This window comes from Uranotaenia lowii, chromosome 3 (assembly GCF_029784155.1).
Source record: "Uranotaenia lowii strain MFRU-FL chromosome 3, ASM2978415v1, whole genome shotgun sequence".
NCBI classification, from domain to species: domain Eukaryota; kingdom Metazoa; phylum Arthropoda; class Insecta; order Diptera; family Culicidae; genus Uranotaenia; species Uranotaenia lowii.
In genome coordinates, this window is record NC_073693.1 from 106,146,429 (window position 1) to 106,168,717 (window position 22,289).

At 33.5% G+C, this 22,289-nt stretch overlaps 1 protein-coding gene across 3 annotated transcripts in view; it reads left to right on the forward strand.

The window, feature by feature from the left end:
- The window catches only part of LOC129754530 (neurocalcin homolog), a 424,186-nt gene extending 412,086 nt beyond the window's left edge, over positions 1-12,100 (forward strand). For all 3 annotated transcript variants that reach the window (XM_055750660.1, XM_055750662.1, XM_055750661.1), the window contains exons 3-5: positions 1,807-1,925; positions 8,908-9,096; positions 9,179-12,100. In XM_055750660.1, coding sequence (XP_055606635.1) covers positions 1,807-1,925; positions 8,908-9,096; positions 9,179-9,373 — 503 coding nt within the window. In that variant the 3' untranslated portion in view covers positions 9,374-12,100. The remainder of the gene's footprint in view (positions 1-1,806; positions 1,926-8,907; positions 9,097-9,178) is intronic.
- The last annotated feature ends 10,189 nt before the right edge of the window (positions 12,101-22,289 follow it).

Below are 22,289 nucleotides of genomic sequence, written 5' to 3' on the forward strand. Positions count from 1 at the left end.
CGGTCGAACGTTCCCAATTGTGTTATTCGAATTAATGTTATTTTACGGCATCAACAATTGCCTAACTCATTTGAACAAAAAAACATAAGAAGGTCTAGTACTGGTTAATTTGCTGAATAAACTTTAAAACAAATGTTTGAAACTTTTGCGATATTGATATTGATTTGACTGAGACTCCTTATTAATTTTAAACGGTTCATATTCGGTTGTGTTTAAAATTATTAATACAATTTCACCGACTTTTCTCAAATCAGGCATCATTTTTCACCTGATCCATCGGTGCTTTTATCTATAACTTAATGTTTGTGTTGACTCTTGAGTTGGTTGAATTCGGTGAAAAACCATAAAATAAAACTGATAGGCAATTCGTTTTGCTGTGAAAACAATTGTGTTGATGGTTTTTTCGCACGTGTCAGGTTATGAAACAAATGCATGATATCGAAAATGGATCAACGGATAAAAAAACTATTCCAAACAAGTATCCTCAATACACAGCATCATTTCACGCTGGGCTTCCAAAGCAAAGCTTACAGAACAGAGAAACCGTATTCCAATTTCATTGCTGGGAAGGAAACTGTAGCTCCAAGAAGCGGAAGAACCAACAAATCGAAAGAAGTCAGTCAGCTCCCATTCAAAAGCTTGGCAGAAGGTATTCAAGGTTTGAGGTGGTGTTCCATTCTCGAAAGAAACCCCCGAAGAATGGAAGCTTGAATATCCACATGAATACCTGGCCGTGTGTGTGTGGGAACGTATTTCCATGCAAGGTGGTGCGTGAAAATCGGGCTGGCAGACAAAAACATGATTCATTTCCTCGCCCCGGGCAGTCAAAACATGTTGTGAAAGAACACAAAAACTCAACACTCTCCCTGGTTGGCGTTGTTACCTTTTTACTAGTTGGGCGAGGGTTTTGTTTCTTTTTCATTCCTTCTGGTCCTAATCCTTCTCCATACTTTCGGCTCAAAGACGGTGTGGGAATTTTTGTAAGACGCTTTGCTTTTGTTATGATTGAATGAAATCGTGAATTGGATACGGAAGAAAAAAGTTTTCCCATTGAATTAAAGCGATTGCAGGAGAATGTTGCTAGTGGAAGAAACACATAACAGTTACAAACTCTTTAAGAGTATGGCAATAAAAATAAACTGGATGCTGTTTATCGTCTAGAATTTTAAAAGGAATTTACATTGAGACGGTGGAATTAAACGAAATAATTTCATCTCGGATCATTAGTGAAGGGAGTCACGTTCAAAGTATGTAAATTTCGAACAGTCAATTTTAGCCTTCAGGAGGGCCAATTTTTCTCAGGAGCCACGTTATTTCCAACACACTTGAAAAAAAAACTAACAACAATATGTTTCAAACAGTTTTGTTGATTTTTAGGGGCTTATCTAAATAATTAATTAAAACTAAAAAAAGAAGTTAATATTTCAGCATTCTTTTAAAATCATAGAAAATTCATTCACGAATTTTGAAATAAGAAATAAAAATATTATTAGCAAATTCTTTTCAATTTATATCACAACTTTTATTAATATATGACTCAAAAATATACTCCTATAAATGAAATAATTTGATTTGGATTAGTGTTTAAAACAAAAAATTTGCATTTATTGTTCAACAATCACTAAGAAAGCTTCCAATCTACTTGTGCTTTATTCTTTCACTAATATAAAGGTTGAACTGCTAATTCTTAAAAAGACTAATAATTCTTTTTCTCGTTTTCTTCCATTCTCTTTTGGATGATCTTCAACTGGCAACACCATTCACGCGTCATCAATCGCCTGAACCCGGACTGGTCACTGGAAACAGATGCTGAGATACAGGAATGGTACAAAGGATTCCTAAAAGACTGCCCCAGTGGCCACTTATCGGTAGAGGAATTCAAAAAGATCTACGGCAATTTCTTCCCCTACGGAGACGCGAGTAAGGTAAGTTTTTGAAATAAAACCCCTTAAAAATAAACATTGTTCAGATTCAAAATCATATTTACATGGATGAAAAATTATCCATTTGTCTGATATTGAGGATAACGGTCGAGGGAATGAAGTTTCATGTTTAATTTCGATACACAATTTCGGGAATGCAAATTTGTAAATTTTTACTCAATTATCAACCATAACCAACATCAATCTGGCCTTGTCTTCACTCGGTCATAATACAACTTTCTTATCAATAATGCAAGGAAGTTCAGTAAAATCTTCAAACCAAAAATTAACCCAATTATCGGCTGCCCCGGAAAATTGGGGCAGAGCATACAACTAAACTTCCTTCGCCTCGTCGGCAAGGTTTAATGACATCATTCATCCAGCGAGCGGACTAAGCTTAACGACCGACTGGCTCGCAATTTTCCGAAGCCCATCTAGACTTATAAGATGGTCAGCTCAACCCCGAAAATGGGGAGGCAGCGAAATTAAATAGCCCTACATTAGCCGACATTAGAGGGTGGGGGAGCGATTTTATCGCAGAAGATTTCTAACGGCAACGATGGAGTTATTTTTTAACCCACTTTGGTTGGTTTGTGGAGAGCGAGCAGCAATCTTGTCGAAGGGTTGAAAAGTTGAAGATTGCCACTTGCCAGCTGGTGGTGGATTTTTAACGACCTCAAAGATTTTTCATGAATCGTTAATTAATTGAATCCATTATTCCTGAGAGTAACTAGCGCTACAATGTACTCAATTTGAGTGCTTTGATTTTAGCTTCTATTTTTAGTACTTTTTGCTCCTTCCTTCTAGCTTCTGGCTTCTTCTTTTTATATCTTTTATTCTTCCTTCTACCATTATTTTTCCTTCTCTTATCATTTTTATCTACATTATTCTTCATCTTGTTTTATTTTTTTTTGTACGCTTTATTTAACGTGTGATTAACCTGTTGTCTTAACCCTCAAGAAAAGTGTTTTTTTTTTTTTCATAAATTACATTAAAAAGTTTACACTGTTTTATAAAATCAATCACAGGCTTTGCCCTTTTCGGTAGTTATTTTTCATTTTATACGTTTTCTCGTCCTTCGTACACTCTTATTACTACTTCAGTCAATCTGGTGAACCAAGAACTTAAGCTACTGAGACATTTGATAACCGTATATATTACGCTCTCATAAGAGTCCTTTAGATTTTAAATAAGATTTAGGTACCTGGGTTTTTATTTGAAAAAAAAAAACGCGACAGTTCGTACGAAGAATGTCACGTTTTTGGTTTTTCTTGATTATTTTTTTTCTCACTAGGGCCGGATTAAGCCTTTGGGGGACCAGGGCTGGTTTTCATGGGGAGCTCTTATGATTTTTTTTCATATGCTGTCCCAGAGACTACACAATATTTTAAACGTAATGAGATTATTATATTGCCATCAAATAACCATTAGGTCTGTTATCTCCAAACAATAATTGTTAATCCATCAAGTGCAATAATTGTGAAAAAATAAATTATCAAACCAAAATGGAAATGCTTATTAGAGTTGCTAAACGCAAATTTAATTCACATAACTCTATCACCATCCAAAAATCTCTGGATTAGAAAAAATTAAATTAAGATATTAAAACTCTTCTCAACATATGGCCTGCCTTCGACCAGACCGAACTGAACGCCATTAGAAAATTTTAAGACTGCAGATTTTAAAACTCATGCTGTTCTTATGCGAAGCCAAAAAATCTAAAATAATTCACTGGAATGAATTCCTTGGATTATAAACTACTGATTCTGGTTATTCAGTTCTACTGATTTTGTCTATAGTTGAACATATTTGTACATTAAACTCGAGTGACTTGGAAAAATGCTGATGGCATTCAGTTCGGTCTGGTCGAATCCCGACCATATCATTAATCACTTGGTATCTGCTTCATCAAAAGCAGAATTTATATTTCACACATGACTATTGGGAAGCAACATTATTAACACTTAAGACTAAGAATGCAAAACAAAAAAAAAACAGATTTAAATTCAAGTTTCAAGAAGATACAGAACGTTTACAGTTTTTTACAAAAAATATTACGAAGTCTTGTCAAATAGTTCTTTCAAATGTAACAGATGTTGCGTTTGAAAACATTTATTCAAAATGGAAATTAAATGTTCAAGGCACAGAATCATAAATCTGGAATAAGATAAAATTGAAAACATATGAATATTCATGTTTAGAGAATCATCTCTACTTCAAACTCTTCGATAAAACTTCGCATCGAAAGGTCTTCAGTGAAATCCGTTAAAATTGATGTTTTTTGGAAGAAGTTAAAAAAACAGTTGAAAATGTTTTGAGGATAAATAAACACTGATTGCCGAATATTATTCCAAGGTTTCTATGGTAACCGTTTAAAGTTGATAAATGAATTTTCAAAATGGCGATACGTGAAATTATTAAACAAGTATCGAAAATAAAGAAATGTTAATTTTAGCAGATATTTCATTCTCGAAGTTAATTTCTTATATAGAAAAACGAATATTTTATAGAATTTAAAGCAGTGGCTTCGAAATGGAAGATAACTTCATTAGAAACTTTATGCTCAAATTTTGTGTACAGTCAAGATGCGTACATCAAAATGGTGAGAAAAAAAATGCAAAATCGATGGCGAAACAGGAGAGTTACGAAATTGTTGTCAATAAGTCTAATGCGAGGATAAAATCGCAATAAGAACCAATTTAAAAAGACGTTCAACATAAAAATCAATTCAAAATTTATTATTAAACCATTCTTTATCTAGTCCACCTATAGGACATCTTATTACGTCTAAGCACTATTTTGACACAGCCCTGCTCATTCCGGATGACGGTTAACCAGCTGATTTCATCTGTGTGCTGTTGTTTACAGTTAAATAAAAATCTCTGTGTATCGTGAGCTCCAGTTTAATAATTTTCGTAGAAATGAGAAGCATTTTCCCGGAAAAGTGCAAATATATCGTGCACAAATGGTGTACTTTCCCCCACATTTTTCTGATTCAGTTGGCAAAATAAAAGAAGTACACTTTGAATCGGTCAAAATTCGATTCCGAAGTATGGAGAGGAAAGCAACTTCGTGTGCAAAATAAAATCTGGGCAAAAATAGTGTCCGTTGGTCAAATGTTTGGTCCGGAAAGTCATGCGTGCTTACGCCAGTAAGAAGATTGCCAATTCGGAATGTGGCAAAAAAGTGGGATCCCCCCGTAACACCGTCCATCGTGTCTAGAGTCTCGTATGAGGAAAATCGGTGTGCGTTATTATCGATGACGTAACCTATTGCAATTTTGATTACAAAACGCTTACGGGTTACCATACCAATACACAGCAAAAATTGAGTCGTTTAATTTGACATCATATACGATGCAAATTATTGGACCATCGCTTATGATACAAATTTGTATTGGGCATTTAAAAAAACATCGAGGGTTGTGAAATTACAATTAATGACAAAGTCCTGAAGTTTAATTTTACATGACTTCATTTTCTCCCATTGTAGTTTTGCATTCAATTGAACTTAAAAATAGTGGCAACGGATTCCTTTAAATCTCTGCCATGTTAAACGTTAAAGAATTGTTATTATTTGATTCGACAATCACCGAAAAATATCAACTTAAAAAGATAACAACAACTGGCGGTGATCAAAACCCGTAAACATGTATAAGGATGGATTTCAATATGGTTTTTAGTAAGAAATGATGATGGAATTCATATTTCAAAACATTTATTTTTGATGAACTTCACGATTACACTTTATAAACACTTCTTCTTCTTCAAATGAAAGGTATTGCGCGAGAATACATTTAGATGATTTAAATTACCTACTAACTTATTTTATGGCGTTTTTTTATTCCGGATTTGGCTCTGGAACCGTCCGAATAAAAAAACGACTTTCGGGTTTCGAGTTATTCCATACGTAGGTGTGCGTGAGAACAAGCGCAATGTTTACATGCAGCTGTCATTTTGTTCTCCATTTTGGATTTCTCGGTTTCTCGGCTTCTGGATCACTCGGTTCTTCACATCCGGATTGCCTTTTTTCGTGTCCGGATTGTACTGGACAGCAGATAGTACGATTTTGCTTGACTGAGAGGTTCAAAATCGCGGCAATAATCATTTTCCCGTTCATTATTTCAACTGTTTTGCTTTCAGCCAAAAACAGCTGTTTAATGTTTTGACAACAACGTTGAGAGTATTGGTGAACTTCTCGCAAAACTGACTTTCTTCTCAGGGCGACTCCGTCCGTTTTTCGAGCGAACCTAGGTTGGCTCTAGAGCAATAAATGAGCACGATGACAGCAGTTAGAGCGAACCTAGGTTGCCTCTGGTTTGCCTCCAGGTCCACCATCTCATCCTGTTCTTCTCTGGGGTAATCGGGAGCTGAGGCATCAACACCGAGGCGTTCTTGGCCGGTTTTTAAAAGAAATATGGGCAGGAGGTGTTCGATCTTTCCAGCCTTGAATTGGTCCTCCTCGCTTGGCGCTGCTGTGTCCATCAACAGGTTCAAATTCACTGTGAGGTACCATTATTCTTGAAGCTCTGGCATCATTGGCTTCAGCCATGGTTCCATTGGTATCCAGGATATTTGATACGAAAATTGAATTCAATCCAAAATACTCACATAAAATGTGGAAGAAAAACGACGACTGCCCAAGTAACACTGATAGTTTTATTGGACCCCTCAAGCCGCTTATAAAACCAAAACTTTATCTGGTAGCCTGCTATAAAACTTTAAATGTTACTTGGGCTGGTAGACAAATCTGAAATAAGTACTTTTAGAGTATCAGCAGCGGTCAGGTGTCAAAGCTATAATAACACTCCATTTTGACACTTCGACGGCGCACCGCAATGTTTCAAACCAGGTGTTATCTTGCTCCTGGGTGTTAAAAAAGTGAGCCAGGAGCGAAATTTGAATACCGACCACCTCCTGATTTGACAGGTGCTGAAGTGTCTTGGGAAAATTCACTAAAGAAAATAGTAACAAACAACAATAAAACCTATCGGTGCGTCACCAGTGGCAAAAATGGAAACAAGTTAGCACTTACCGGTGCGCAAACGAGCTGTTAATACGAAAATAAGACCTAGAATGTGTCCCGGGTTAACACCTGGGATAGCACTTACCGGTACTGATGCTCTTAGAAATCAAATCGGGAACTTATAAGTATAAATGTTCTACTCACAAAACTCAAATATCATCAAAAGTAGTTTTCAGCCGTCCCCTAGCAGGATAAGCAAATTAAAAAAAAAGTAGTTTAGTTTTATTAACAAAATCATTAAAAAAGTCAAAAACGAAATGAAGTCGAAAAAATTGCACAAAAACAATAACGTAATACGACAACCGACGACTGCGAGAGGTTTTTTCGTTTGACGTTTCGGTGTGACGCTAAGTCGTTATCGGCAGGGGTGTACAAACTTATATCACGTGATGTAAATTTAGGCTTATTCATTTACTAAATTGGATGGCGGCATGTAAAAATGAAGAAAAGGTAGCTTGTGTTGAAATTTGTTTGCAAAGCTTTTGATTTTAAAGATTATTTGATGTAAATTTATGTCCATAATAAATCAAGACGCCGAATTATTGTATCGTTTCTTCAATTAGGTTGAGTGTAAATTGATTTATTATTTTGCTGTATATTACATTGTGGTCGGGATCAAGGTTTTTTGATACACGAGGTTCTCCGACTTTCACAGTAAGTGGGCGAGGAGTGAGCGAGGCTCTCAATGAGTTTGTTTACAAACATAAGATTATTTGCTCAGCATTTCTGTGGTTTGTTGGTAAACAAACTTCATGAGTTCCGCATAGTTGCATAGCCTAAATAGCCAAAATGGATGAATTGGGAATTCGATATTCGGTTTAACACCTCCTGTATATACACACCTTGGTCGGGATTGCCAAAGTGTTGATGAGACGGTGACATCAATTTTTACTGAAACATTTGATCACTTAGTACTGTTTTGGCTTGATTTTCCATCACTTCACTACTCAAAGGACACGATGGCTCGTGGTTAATCCAACAAAGTTCATATCTCACTTCTTGAAAACGCAGGTTTAATAGTGGAATAGAGTTGATCTTTATTCGTTTTGTTCGTCAAGTTCTTAAATAACTGCTTATAACATAAGAGCAAGTTCACTGGTGAGGGGAAAAAGTGGTAGAAATTTTGACACTTACGACACATTTTGAAAATTTTGCCATGCAAAAACATTTTCAAGATCTGTGGCCTTCTAGTTTTTTTGCAACACGTGTTGTATTTTCGCATGCTGTGATGCAAAAATAGCAATATTTCTATCACATACGGCTGAAATAGAAACAGTGTTGTAAAAAAATACAACGCCCCACGATCTTGAAAACATTTTTGCATGGTAAAATTTTCAAAATGTCAAAAATTCTACCACTTTTTCCCAACACCAGTGAACTTGCTCTAAGGAATAGCTAATTACATTACTAAACTGAAGTGATATTAATGTTCTCGATTATGTGTAATATTCTGAGCTAATCACTCAGAATATCTGGCATCACAGCTGTGTTATCACGAATCTATTTGAGTACTTTCGCATTATCGTGTGATGGAACCGAGAAGTTATTTTTTCACTTCTGAAGAAATTGGATTTGCTCCTAAATTGTGTTCATTTTAAACCGTTTTTGGCATAATGGGACACCCTATAGTTTCACAACTTTAAAATGTGTTTTAGCCGCGTTTTTGACGAATATGAGTATTTCCATTTTCACGTTCACATGAATATGAATATGCCGTTTAATTTTTGAAACTGATGTCGGAATACCCATTTCTGTTTTTTTTTCAAGTAACTGAAATCCAACAAACTAAAAGCCTGAAATTCCGGTATTTTTATGAAATTGAACATATTTCATAAAAATTTTCATATTTATTATTGGTTTTATTTTTTTTTGTTCAACAGACTGATTCTGGTTTGAGTTTTGAAGTTTTACCTACTTACCTAATAATCTCTCCTCATCTCGTTATCTTTCATTCCAACAGTTTGCAGAGCACGTGTTTCGAACGTTCGACGCCAATGGTGACGGCACGATCGACTTCCGGGAGTTCCTGTGTGCCCTGAGCGTCACCTCCCGCGGCAAGCTGGAACAGAAGCTCAAGTGGGCCTTTTCGATGTACGACCTCGACGGCAACGGCTACATCTCCCGACAGGAAATGCTGGAAATCGTAACCGTAAGATGTCTTTAGGATTATTGAATAATTTCGGGCGGAAATATGGATGGCTAAATTTGTTCTTTGGCGAGTTTCGTTTTAGGCAATCTACAAGATGGTTGGATCCGTGATGAAGATGCCCGAGGACGAGAGCACACCGGAGAAGCGGACGGACAAAATCTTCCGGCAGATGGACCGCAACAAGGATGGCAAACTGAGCCTGGAGGAGTTCATCGAGGGGGCCAAGAGTGATCCGTCGATCGTTCGGCTGTTGCAATGTGATCCGCAGGCGCAGTGAGCAATTCCAAACTTTCACGCCAGACGCCGACGTCACTGTCGCTATCGCTGGCGTCGGCGTTGGCCCACTTTGAACACTATCTACACCACAACCACAACAACAAAATCAACAACCACAACAACAACTACTAGAACTATTACCACAAGTCATGCTACTAATACTACTACAAATACTACAACAATTGTTACAACTACGACCGCAACTTGTGCTGTTAGGGCTAACACAAGCAATGATGAAAAGAAACGTCAAGTCGAGTCGAGTAGGAGCGGGGAAAGCGAAGAAAATCGCCTGGCAGCCGATCTGCTAAACGCTGCTAAAAGCAACCCAAATTACATTAAACCTAATTATTTCAACATTTTACCCCTATATAACAATATTTATTACAAATCACAGTTAATACTTTACAAATTGAAGAGAATGATAAAGTGTTAAAATAAAATAAAAACAAATTCAACGTAAGAGTACATCACAAAAGTTTAAACACAAAACAACTAAAGAAAATCGTAATCGTAAGCAAATTTAAAATAAATTAAAAGAAAAAAAAAAAAAAAAAGTGAATCGTTAAATCAGCTGCTGATTTTTTTTAGATATACACATAAACAAAACTGCATAGGAGAAAATTTAACAGCAACAGTAACTACAAACAAAATAACAACAAACAAAAACAAATGAGCGCGAGTTTGAATGTAAATATATTTTAAATTGATATTTCTTTTCATCGCTTCGAATCCGCTAGAAGAGAAAACATAACATGGCTTCCAATTCTAGTGTCTCTCTATCTCTACATTACACCCAATTGTTAGTAGAAGTGAAAACAAACAACGGAAACAAACCTACACATACAAAGCCAGAACACAACAAACCAATACAACAGCAAACACAACCATTGTTTTTAACAACTTTTGTTTGATTTCATTTAATTGTAGTAATTTTTTAAACCGTATGGATGCTCCCACATTAAAGTTTTAATAGCTTTTAAGTCATTAGAGTGCTACCCACCCAGAAAAGAAAGAAAAACTTCCTTTCGTTTGTCGAATGTCTCTCAGTAAGTTTTATTTCAGTGTCGCGCTTGATTATATGATAATTTAAATACATTTCGTTATCCGTTTTATTTTCCGTGTAAGTTAAATTTTTATCAATCGATGCCTTGTATTCTACGGAATTTTCGCTGTTTTTTAGTTTAGTTTTTTTCTTGATTGATTTTAAGTTTTCCCTCGAATATTCACAGATGTCACAACCATAAACAAAAATCCTCTTTCCTTGACAAACACTGGGAAAAATACCTTTCCTTGCTTGTGCGTGAAGAAGTCGGTTAAAAATTGCAGAATTTTTGGTCTCAATTTTTACATAATCCAGTTGAACATTCAGTTCAACACAACCCAGTTGAACATACCTGGCAATTTTGTCACCATTTAAGTTTAGTACTTTTTCCATTTCAGTGCCATTTTTTTCTTAGTAAACTCAACCTTACCCATATGGATTAAGACTTAACATAGTTCCTGGAGAAAAATCCTGACATACTTGCTTTCGAGACTAAAAATCCCACGGTAAAATATCTAACTGATCAATTTTCAACCCACTTCTTCAGAAATTCACCGGCGCAATAATAAAAAAAGTCCAGTAAAGGCCTAAGCAACAACTTAAAAATGTCTGAACAAATCAAACAAAACTGAGGGGAAAACAGTCTCTGAAAATTGTAAACATTTTCATTGCCAACAAACGAAAAAATAAACACAAATTACTCGCTGCCTCCGCGAATTCACATCAACAACAACTGAAATTAAAACGACAAGCCTAAATGGAGTTTGAAATCAAATGTAAAGCAAAAAAGGGAAAATCCACGATCGAGAGGATCTTTCTTTATGTCGGATCGAGACCAATAGTGGTGACCCCTTTCGAGGGAATTCTAACTGCTATATTTATTCTAGTTATCGTGTTAGTGTATTTAAACTTTATTGTTCAATTTGCATCTGAAAGGAAAGGGAGTGAACATAAAAAAAAATACAAGAAGACATGTCAGATGTTCACAAACACTGAAAAAAGAAGAGACAAAAAATCAACAAAAGGAATTGATCAAGGTTGAGGAAAACGAACGAGATAAAAATTGATGGATGAGATTTGTTGGTCAAACAATAAAAATTACTATGATGATGATGGTGGTTAAACTTTCGATAAATAACTAAATGCTCCAATCGATGAAAGGACTACACTGAATGTTTTTGATAACTTATTTTTTGTGTGAGTGTACTGATAGAAAACAAAAATAAATAAATTTCCTAGATTGAAATATTTTCTTCAGATGGTGAAAATTTTCAGTTGGAGGCAATAATATTCTTGATTGAACCTAATTTCTTTCAGTTATAAGGGTCCTCCTGAAAAAAATTCTATTATTTATTATGTTGCTTTTAATTCTAGTTCTACTCTACATCATATCGTATTGCTATTTATTTTAAGTTATCATCATCACACATCCTATTTCTATCATAATAAAATATTTTGGGTTGCATGCCACAAACATAACAGTGAACAGAAAAAAAACACGCGCATACACAACTCAACTCAAAGCTGAGCAGAGAAAATAAACAAATAATCAGAACCACTATAAACGAATCACAAGCGTCCCAGTCCCACTATTTTTTTTTCTAAACTATACCTTTTATGTTAGGAACAAGTTTGTACAGCATATTCAAAATAAATTTAATATTTTCTTATTTTATTTATTACGAACGATGTTTGCCTTTTGTGTTGCTTCATTTTCGATTCGAAATCCCTTTGATTGTTGTTAGATTTTGTTCTATTTTGGTTCGATGGGTTGGTATTCCACTTCTGCATTCTTTTACTCTCTTCGTTAAATTTTCTTATAAGTTTGGAATACTTATTCTAATTAATTTTACATCCTTTTTGATTCTAAATTTATTGAAAAATAAGTTAAACAATTTTACATTTATCATTAATATGAATCAAAAAAATTAGATAGACCGTCATCAATCATAAAAATCGGTTTAAAATAAAAATTTGGATTTAAGAATTCAATTAATGCTCTAAATTTGTTCACAAATAGGCCGAGTTTAATATAATTATTCTGACACAACGATATCATCTTCACCATCAGCTGACACTTTCGAATATGTTGGCATTTAAGCATTAATTATGCCAATTATTGTTTTTATCTGTGATGGTATAAAATCTTCCTGATATTTCTTACCAATTTTACTTTTTTTTTCTTCCTCCTCTTACATCAACATGGCCAAAACATGTAGGCATCCTGGAAAATGGAAGACTTGCGTCTTTCATTTTTCTTTTCAGCGTATTATCTGTTACATATTACCATGCATTGCAGATTCTACTACGGCCAGGCCAACCATGTGATGAAAACCGCGAAAGGTACAGGAACAAGGGAGGAATGAAGCGTGGAGTTCCCTACCAAACACTTCATATGATATTTTGCTAAAATTTAACATATTGATTGATTGGGTTAAAGGAGTAATTTTAAAAAGAAACGATCTCACCAAACTCCAAAGATTCCTGCTGATGCTAGCTCCCTATTTTTCCTGGATCCGGTCATCTTCAAATTGGTTGCATTCACATGTTCTCAACATTACTGCTCCCTCAGTTTCAACCGCCAATTAATTGTTCGCGTTTACCTTAGGCTCTGTCAAGTGCTCAAAAATGCAAATACGAGCCGAAAGTAAATGTTGCTCAGACCTCCAGTTGGTTTTTTTTTCGTTCTTCTACTCGGAGAAATCTACATGAGCATTTTACGAGAACAAAAATTTTAACGGAAATACACTCATCGATTGATGCACAATCACAAGATCATCAATATCCCTCCAACCGAAACTATACTTATTTGATAATATGCAATGGAAATAGACTTCCATTTTCTATAACCAATGATCGATTTTCTTCACGCACGATTCGCCAAGCACAACAGAACACCAAATTTAGAAATGAAAAGCATCTATTTCAATTATATGGATGCATTTCAATCACTTGTAACATGTATCTTTCTGAACAGAAATCTCCAAAACACCTTAAATTAAAAAAAATTGATATTCGCGAAAATACAAACGAGAAAACGCGACGTTGGAAAAAACATGACCGTTCTCATGTACGGCTTGCTGCGATCCTCATATTTCTTACCAATTTTACGTGATTTTACTTGTTTTCAGACACAAACTTCAGAGTTCCATCGTTGAGCCTTAAAGGTGACGTTTTTTGTTTTTTTTTCGAAGACCACAGAAGCACGTTATAAGAGCAAGTTCACTGGTGTTATGAGAAAGTGATAGAAATTTTGACACTTTTAACACATTTTGAAAACTTTACCATGCGAAAGCATTTCAAGATCTCTTGCCTTCAGGAGTTTTTACAACACGTGTTGTATTCTCGCATGCTGTGATGCAAAAAGAGCAATATTTCTATCACATACAACTGGAATAGAAACAGTGCTGTAAAAAAATACAACGCCCAAAGATCTTGAAAACATTTTTGCATGGTAAAATTTTCAATATGTACTACAAGTGTCAAAATTTCTACTACTTTCCCCCAACACCAGTGAACTGGCTCTAAGCTGTGTACTGAAATAAGCAGATGGTGAAGAACTTAAAAACACTCCTTTTTCTTTCAGATTTACCTGCTATCAGTCGATTTCATAAATGGTTGCTAATGGCTAGCTATCCGATCTCATCGACGCATAAGATTGTGTATATCAGCTCTCTGGAGCCACCCTATTCACGACACAGGTTATCCTATAAATTCCACATCATTTGCTTAATTGATCTGTTAACAATTGGAGGATTTTCAGGAGGGTAGAACCACAGAGAACAGATGTATAAGTTCGAACGAACCAATCTTCAGAAAAGTGTGTCAAATTTCAAATATTATCATCACACAAGACGTTCAAAATTTACATGAAACAGTGCCATCTTTTGCGTCGTTTAAAAGTAACAAATGAAGTTTTAAAGTACCCAGTTTTCGAAAAGGCGTAATTATATATGGACTCATAATTTATAACGCCTGTTAGAGTTACTTTTGACTGAGAAAATTTTACTTTCTTTGTTCAGTTCAGTTGAATTTGAATACGCTTAACGATCAATTTCACGCAACAGTACTGATTCTAGACATCTCGAAGAGGGTACTTTACCGTATCATTTTTTTTTTCATTCTATTGATAACAATTTTGTACATCGAGCAAATTTGAAGGAAATAGCGAATGAAATTAATGATATTTTTTTTATTAAATGCTACGTGACTAAATTTCTACAGCAATTTTGTTAACATGCCACGTAGAAAATACGACCTGCTGAACACTGAAACGTGTTTTGTTATTTCTTCTCAGTTTTGTTATGACAGTTTTCATTAGTGTGTTTGGAGACATATGATGACCCAGCCGAAAAAAAAAATTGGGTCGAAATGTAGTTTGAATTTTTAAAACAAGTTTCATAAACTAGCTTATACGTCTGTTCTCTGTGGTAGAACTGTATAAAAAATTTGATTCTGATGTGATAATTTATGATCATCGGATTATTTCCTCAACAAAAGTCAGAAATTTTGATCTGCTGCATTTACTTTCAGGAGAAATAGAGCAGAAAAAGTTTTTTTTTAAACCACAAAAATGTTAAAACAAATTTAAGAATTACTGGGCGACATCATTGTAAAAACGTTGTTCCAAGACATACTAATGGTGGGGGTTCAAATCTGCTGTCTCGAGCAGAACCAAAACATTGTTTGTTTTGGTTCATTAGAGCAAGTTCACTGGTGTTGGGAAAAAGTTTCTAGAAATTTTCACATTTTGAAAATTTTACCGTGCAAAAATGTTTTCAAGATCTTGAGGCGTTGTATTTTTTTGCAACACTGTTTCTATTTCAGCCGTATGTGATAGAAATATTACTATTTTTGCATCACGGTACGCGAAAATACAACACGTGTTGTAAAAAACTAGAAGGCCAAAGATCTTGAACATGTTTTTGCATGGCAAAATTTTCAAAATGTGCCGTAAGTGTCGAAATTTCTACCACTTTTTCCCAACACCAGTGAACTATGCTCTTAGGCTGCAGCCAGAATTTCGTGGTCTGAAAACAAATTCGAGGCTTACTGGGAGAAGTTGGCCCTGAAAAAAAATAAAAGTATTCGTTAAAATCAGGACTATGATTTAAATATTCGGAAAAATATTAAAACTTACTTTTATAAAATTCAGGTTTCATTTCGTTGTTTTTTTTTCAGCACCTCCCGGATTCCTCCCCCAGGAATCAGCGTTTGTCTGCTGCAGCATTGCCCAAGTGGATGTGCATAAAAACAATAAAAACTGTTTAAGAGAGAAAAACTTCAAAAATTAATCAATTTACCTTTCCTGTGCTTTCCTGATGACCATATTTTTCCGCACAAGCTCATCAAATACCTCCTTCTACTGTTTTTTTCTGATTTAAGAGAACATCTTACTTGTTCGTCTTAAAATAAATGTTGGCTAAACAATATTTGAGGTTAAGTCAAGCATCAGTGATATTTGAGAACTAACTATCGCATTGTATAATGTAGACTAGAAAAAATAGCCAAATCTACCAGCTGTTGAATTATTTTAGCGATAAGCTGTTGACAAATGCTCTACAGCCAAATCAACTTTTCATAAACTTTTTCAAAATTTTTATCCGTGTGCCATCTACGACTTGGGAGTGAAGAAAGTGTGGTTTACTGAAAGAATGAAAAACAAATTTTTTAAACTCTGATCTGAATTTCTTGATTCAAAATTAACCGAGAACACTTATTACATTATTCCACTTCATGTAAGTGAAGAAATAAACGGTTTTATAAACTATCATCTATCATGTCAAATTTCTTCGTGCTACAAGAAAATGGATTAATAACCCCTTAAAAACCATTAAAATACTAGAAAACGCCTAAATATTTCGTAGAAGCATTATTTTTAACTTTTACACAGTAAATTTTTCAAAATAATCTTGATTTTTGTTGGAAAACATAAGTGGTACTATTCTTGTTTCGCCCTTTTTTCATATATTTGGACCTCAACGCCAATTCCTTCTTCCAAAAAAAGTAAACTAATGCTTGAATTCTCCGTTAAACAATTTAAAACAAATTGTTTAAGAAAATTTTGATGATTTTCAAAAATTCATACTTTAATAAGCAAAACACGATGTGATACTATTTTGTTTCGCTCACTGTATCCATAAGGAAATAAAGAAAATTGATTTGATTCATTTGAGTTCGATGTGGGAACACATGTTTGCTTTAGAAATGCTAATCTGTCCCATTTTATTTATCCGTTGATGTTCTAGATGTGCTTTGCGAAAACTTTATAGTTTTGGAAAATCAAATATGCTTTTCTGACAATATTTCGCCACGATAACTCATATTTACCTAATTCAAAGTCATTCATAGTTCGTAAACCGTCAAAATTGTTTCAGGCACAGTAAAAAAAATTATGGAAAGAGGAGTTTAAATTTGACGTAATGTAATTGAACATATTTTGGCATCTTTTGATTCTTTAAACACGATGCACAGATTTTTTTTTTAATTCTGCCAGATCCGAGGATAGACAGTTTTTATTCTTCGAACGTGAAAGTTTTGCCTAAATTAAGTGTTAGTTAAATAAATTAACTGCTTCGATGAAAAAGTGCAAGTACCAGATATCAGGGGATTCTGGTTCATCGTTGGAGTAATTGCTGGAAAGCCAGGCGTTATTTTTGATTCCTTTGATAAGGAATTTCATTTAGGGTTCCTTCCCGGAAAATGTAGAGTTCGCGGCCATTACTTTAAAAAATGCTATCTGTTTCGGTTATTTACACTTTTCGAAAGCAAATTTAAAAAGTTCTATCGACCGTTGTTTATTCAAGACATTTTTCATGTTGTTTTGTTCGAATTCGGTCAAGTTTATTCTGTCACATTAACGGTCAAACCTTTAAAAGATGTTTGAAAAGGAGGAATGGTGACATCTTAGTGACGAAGATGTGTTGCAAATAGTTTTTTTATGACGAGATTTGTCACAAGTCGGTGATTAGTAAAGTGTTCATAAATTTCCCTCAACAGCTCGATTTTTTCTGGTTGTATCTTAGCACCAAAGCTTTTCGTAGCTTGCTGCGATTGCTGATATGTAAGAAAATTCTGAAAAAAGAGGTTGTGTGAAAGTTATGGAATTTTCACAAAGACTTGAGAAGAACTGATAAAGTTTCATATTTGTAAAAACGATTCTTTTAAACAGATTGTCTGCAAGAAATAACCAACACGCAAATTCTTGCTTGCCGCAAAAACGTTAGCGGTGGAAAAGTTGGATTACCTATTTGAATTGCCGAATATTGGAAGTTTCGGGTGAGATCAATCAACTTACATTACTTGAAGTAAATGCTTGCTGCTCGATTTTGACTTCCTCAGTTCTGAAGTTTGACTTTCAATGCAGAATTCCTCTTTTAAGTTTCTCTTTATGAATATTTGTCAATTGACTGATTTGTTTCATTTACAAAGTTTTCAGGTTTTATATTTTTAACCCATCTTATCGATAGATATATGGCTTAGAAATTTTTGGTTTCAACTGGAAGTTTTCAACACCTATCAATCAAGTTTATAAGATACCACACAATTCATTTTGATGGTTAAATTGGTATTAAGGTTAAAGTTGAGAAAGATAAAAATTGTTGAATCTTACAGACATTTCGAAGACATTTGAGCATCACAATATGTATTTTGAAATGGTTAAGAGTTACAGAATTTTTGAGAAGGCGTGCAATATTCCACAACTTTCCCAAAGTAAAATTCAATTTTTTTTAGTTTAAAAAAGTTTTAATTAAGAAGTTGGTAGATGTTATAAAAAAGAAATTAATCCAATTTTGAAAGTACATCAGCTGAACTTATATGGCCTGGCTTCGACCAGACCGAACTGAACGCCATAAGAAAAATTTAAAATTGCAGATTTTGAAACTCATGTCATTCGTTTGAGAGGCCAAAACAAGTAAATTTATCCCCTGGGAATTGTTCCTCGTATTAAAAACTATCAATTCTGGTTACTAAGTTTTACAGATTTTGTCCAAAGTTGAAAATATTAGTACATTAAACTAAAGTGTCTCAAAAAACTGCTGATGGCGTTCAGTTCGATCTGGTCGCATCCCGACCATATGTAGTCACAAGTTCAAGAGATAATTCCATCTAATATAAATGACTCCATGCCGTCGTTATTTTCTAAAAGATAGATCAAATAACAAAATTTGAGAATTTTGTAGAATTCGAACCAAGGGACAAATATATGAACCTTCTGGTCTTTAAGCTCATAAAAGTTGCAATTTCAATATTTTAAATGTCGAAATGCTGTGTACTTAAAATACGAAAAATTACTTCGTTGTTTTGACCAGTCTGGAATGTGAAAGGATATTGTAAAAATTATACACTCCTTAGTTCTAACATTAAAAATGATTAATTATACTGAAAAACGAATCTCAACTCACACTATCCAAAGAAAAGGATCCACCTAAATCAAAAATCACAAAAAAAAACAGCAAACGAATTAAAAATTCAACACAGTTAACGGATAGTAGTTTCAAGAGGTTTTACATAATTTCGTTCATTTTAGTCTATGTAAGACATATCAATCTCGATGAGTAAATATGGCGTTAAGTTGATTTAAAACGAAGAATGGAGAGAAAAAAAATACAAAAAACCAATTCGAAAGAATGTTTTCGCTAATAACTGAAAATCTATAGGAAATTGTGATTCCGTATACTAAGAATACTATTGCTGATGACATTTTCGCTCTCTTCGAACGAGCAGCTGTTAGGTATGCATAATCATCTCTTTACTCTCTAGGTATTTAACTTAGCTCTGCGTTCTAATTCATTCGCTAGTTCTCTTAGATATTCAATCAACCAAGACTATACCTAGAGGCACCTTTAGATAGGTGATGACGAATTACTCCTAAAAAACACTCACGGACACACATACGTACACAAACATAGTAGCTAAAACAAAAATTAAAAAAAACAAAATCGCTGGAAAATTTCAACTTTTATTACAACTTTTTACATGTCCAAACTTGATTTTTGTCCTATAAAATGAAAATCCGAATCCTGAATTCATGATTCTAATTTTAGAAGGTTGAAAAAGAGATACACATCTGAAAGAAAAGAAACAAATGAATGCGAAAATAAAAAAAAAACAATCTATTCATTTTTTTTACACTGAGATATGTACTCTTCAGTGTATTTTAATGAGTTTTAAAACAAAATCTGGAAATAAATATGGGTTATAAGACTATGCCGATTTGGGTTTTTTTTCAAATTTCTCAAATGCTGGTGTCTAAAAAGCTTTGTTTTAGTTTTAAACTAATCTATGATTTAATGAATTACTTTCAAGTAACGTTTACATAAGTGAATTTGAACTTTTATGTTCGTATGGGAATATTTATGGTTTTGTACTAAAAAATCAACTTCATTTTTGTTTTTTCTGTGGAACCGAACCTGCTTATGGTTTTTGTGCCAATTTATAAATTCTCTAAATGAAATTTTCCGCTGAACGACTTTGTTGAAAACCGTTATTTCGTATTTATTACACAAAATAGTTATAAGATGTTGAAAAAAGGCATGTCTTTTGGCATTGAAAAAAATAATTCAATTGACATCACTGCTTAATGCCTAGAGAGGTATGGCATGAACACTTTTCATGCAATACTTTGCTAGGCACTAGCAGTGATGCCAATAGTTTTTTTTAATGCCAAAAGACATGCCTTCATCCAACATCTAATAACTATTTTGTGTTATAAGATACGAAATTACGATTTTCAACAAAGTTGTTTGATGGAAAATTTTCTTAAGAAAAATTGATCAATTTGCACAAAAACCATAAGCAGGCACAGTTCCACAGAAGAAACAAAAAAGATGATGATTTTTCAGTACAAAAGATTCAATTTTCCCTTAAAAACTTTAAAATTCAAATTTACTCATGTAAACGTTACTTAAAAATTATGTTAACAATCATAGATGATTTTTGACCCATAACGATGCTTTTTAGATCCCAGGGATTGGGAAATTAGAAAAAGACCCCAAATTGACTCAGGGTCTTTCCATGTCAAGTGTGATAATGAAAAAAAATATATCCTAAATTCGCCGAACTTTGCTATCCATTTATCGTTTTTTAACTCTCTCTCATGTTTTCCATGATTTTTAAAAAGTCATAATTTTTTCAAATGCAATATCTCCCAATTTAAAAGGCATAGAAAAAAAACAAAATACTCGTCGTGAAGATTTTTTTAAATCTATTGGTTGATTAGTTATTAAGCTTGAAAGAACGGTATTTTTGGAGAAAATGTAATTTGAATTTATTGCCATTAGTCTGATAAATACTCTCATCTTTGCCCTCTCATTTAGAAGTATGAAAAATACCTCGAAAAAATATTTTATCCCTATTGTTTCGGGAACTTGAAATATTTTAGTGGGATTTCGCTTCCGGATCTTACGTGAAATTGTTTTAAAAGCACGATGAAATTATGAAATTGAATATCAAAATAAACTTTTCTCGAGAAAACTAACCCTTTAAATTTTTGATCTACAATTCGAAGTTTTAAACGTCATTTTTTTTTTTTAAACATGAATAATACCAATTAATACGTTTTTACAAAATCTTCCCAACGAGTATTTTGTCATATTTCTTTGACATTTAAGTTCGGAGAAATAGAATTTTAAAAATAGTGACATTTTAAAATCGTTGACCATCATAATTCGTCTGAACCAAAGAGGTTGAGTGGAGCAATCTTCAATAAGATTTTAACATTTATGACTATTTTACAACAAAAACCTATAAATTTCGAAACTTACTGGAGTCACGATATTGAAGAAATTGATTTATCAAACCACAGATTTAAATAATGTAATATTTGAAATTAAAAAAAATCAAACTTTCCTAATTGAAATTCGAATTTGCTTTGAACACATCTAGGAATCCTCAAGTAATTAAAACAACAAATATGAAGAATAGAAGAAATTTTTTTAAACCTAGAATTAAAAAGTTTTATTTTGGAAACACTCAATAAGTCACACAATCTCATTTAAGTTTAAATACAAAAATATATGGATGATGGAATAAATGAAATCTTAAAACCAAGCTTTAAATTAGAATTCATGATTCTGAGATTCGGATTTTCGTAAGCTTACAGATTAGTTTTCTAAACTATGTTACACAGTAAATTTCCAACAATAATTTCTTGTTCCAGAATGATTTAATCATAAAATTTCAAATGTATGGTTTTAAATGAAGAAAATTTGACAAGAAAAAATTAATAATCCGTCTTAGGATAGCATTTCAAAACTGTTATAGAAAGCCTAATCCAGTTCTCGAATAAATCCTGGTGTTGTTAATGCACTTTTCTTATGCTACAAAAACCTAAAGCACTGTTCTTCCAGAAGTATTAACAAATCAGATCGTGTATATTTAGCTAAAACAAATGTTTATATATCTAAAAACATTTCAAACAGCTTTGATTTGATTTTTTTTCCATTTTTAAGGACACATACAGATATCTAAATTGTTCCATAAAGAACAAAGAATTGTAAATTTCATTTGATTTTTTTTAAATAGTGCAACTATATTTTAAAATTACTTGAAGTGTCAGAATGTAGATAAAAAATTACACAAATTAAACAGCACAAACGTAACATCTCTCGTCAAGCATCATCCATTCATGACCAAGCAGAATCAAAACAAAACAAAACTAGAACTACATAACATTTTTCAAACTTTTCTCTTTAAAAAAAATCTTAACTCAGCAGTAAAAACGTAAAATCCAAAATCCATTCAAAAAGAGCGCAAAAAGCAAACAGACAGTTCTATAGAAAACCAACAAAGTATAGTAAGAAGAAAAACAAACGGCAGAACATTAATTATTCTTAACTAAATGAATAAAAAAAAACCAGTTCAAGGAAACATC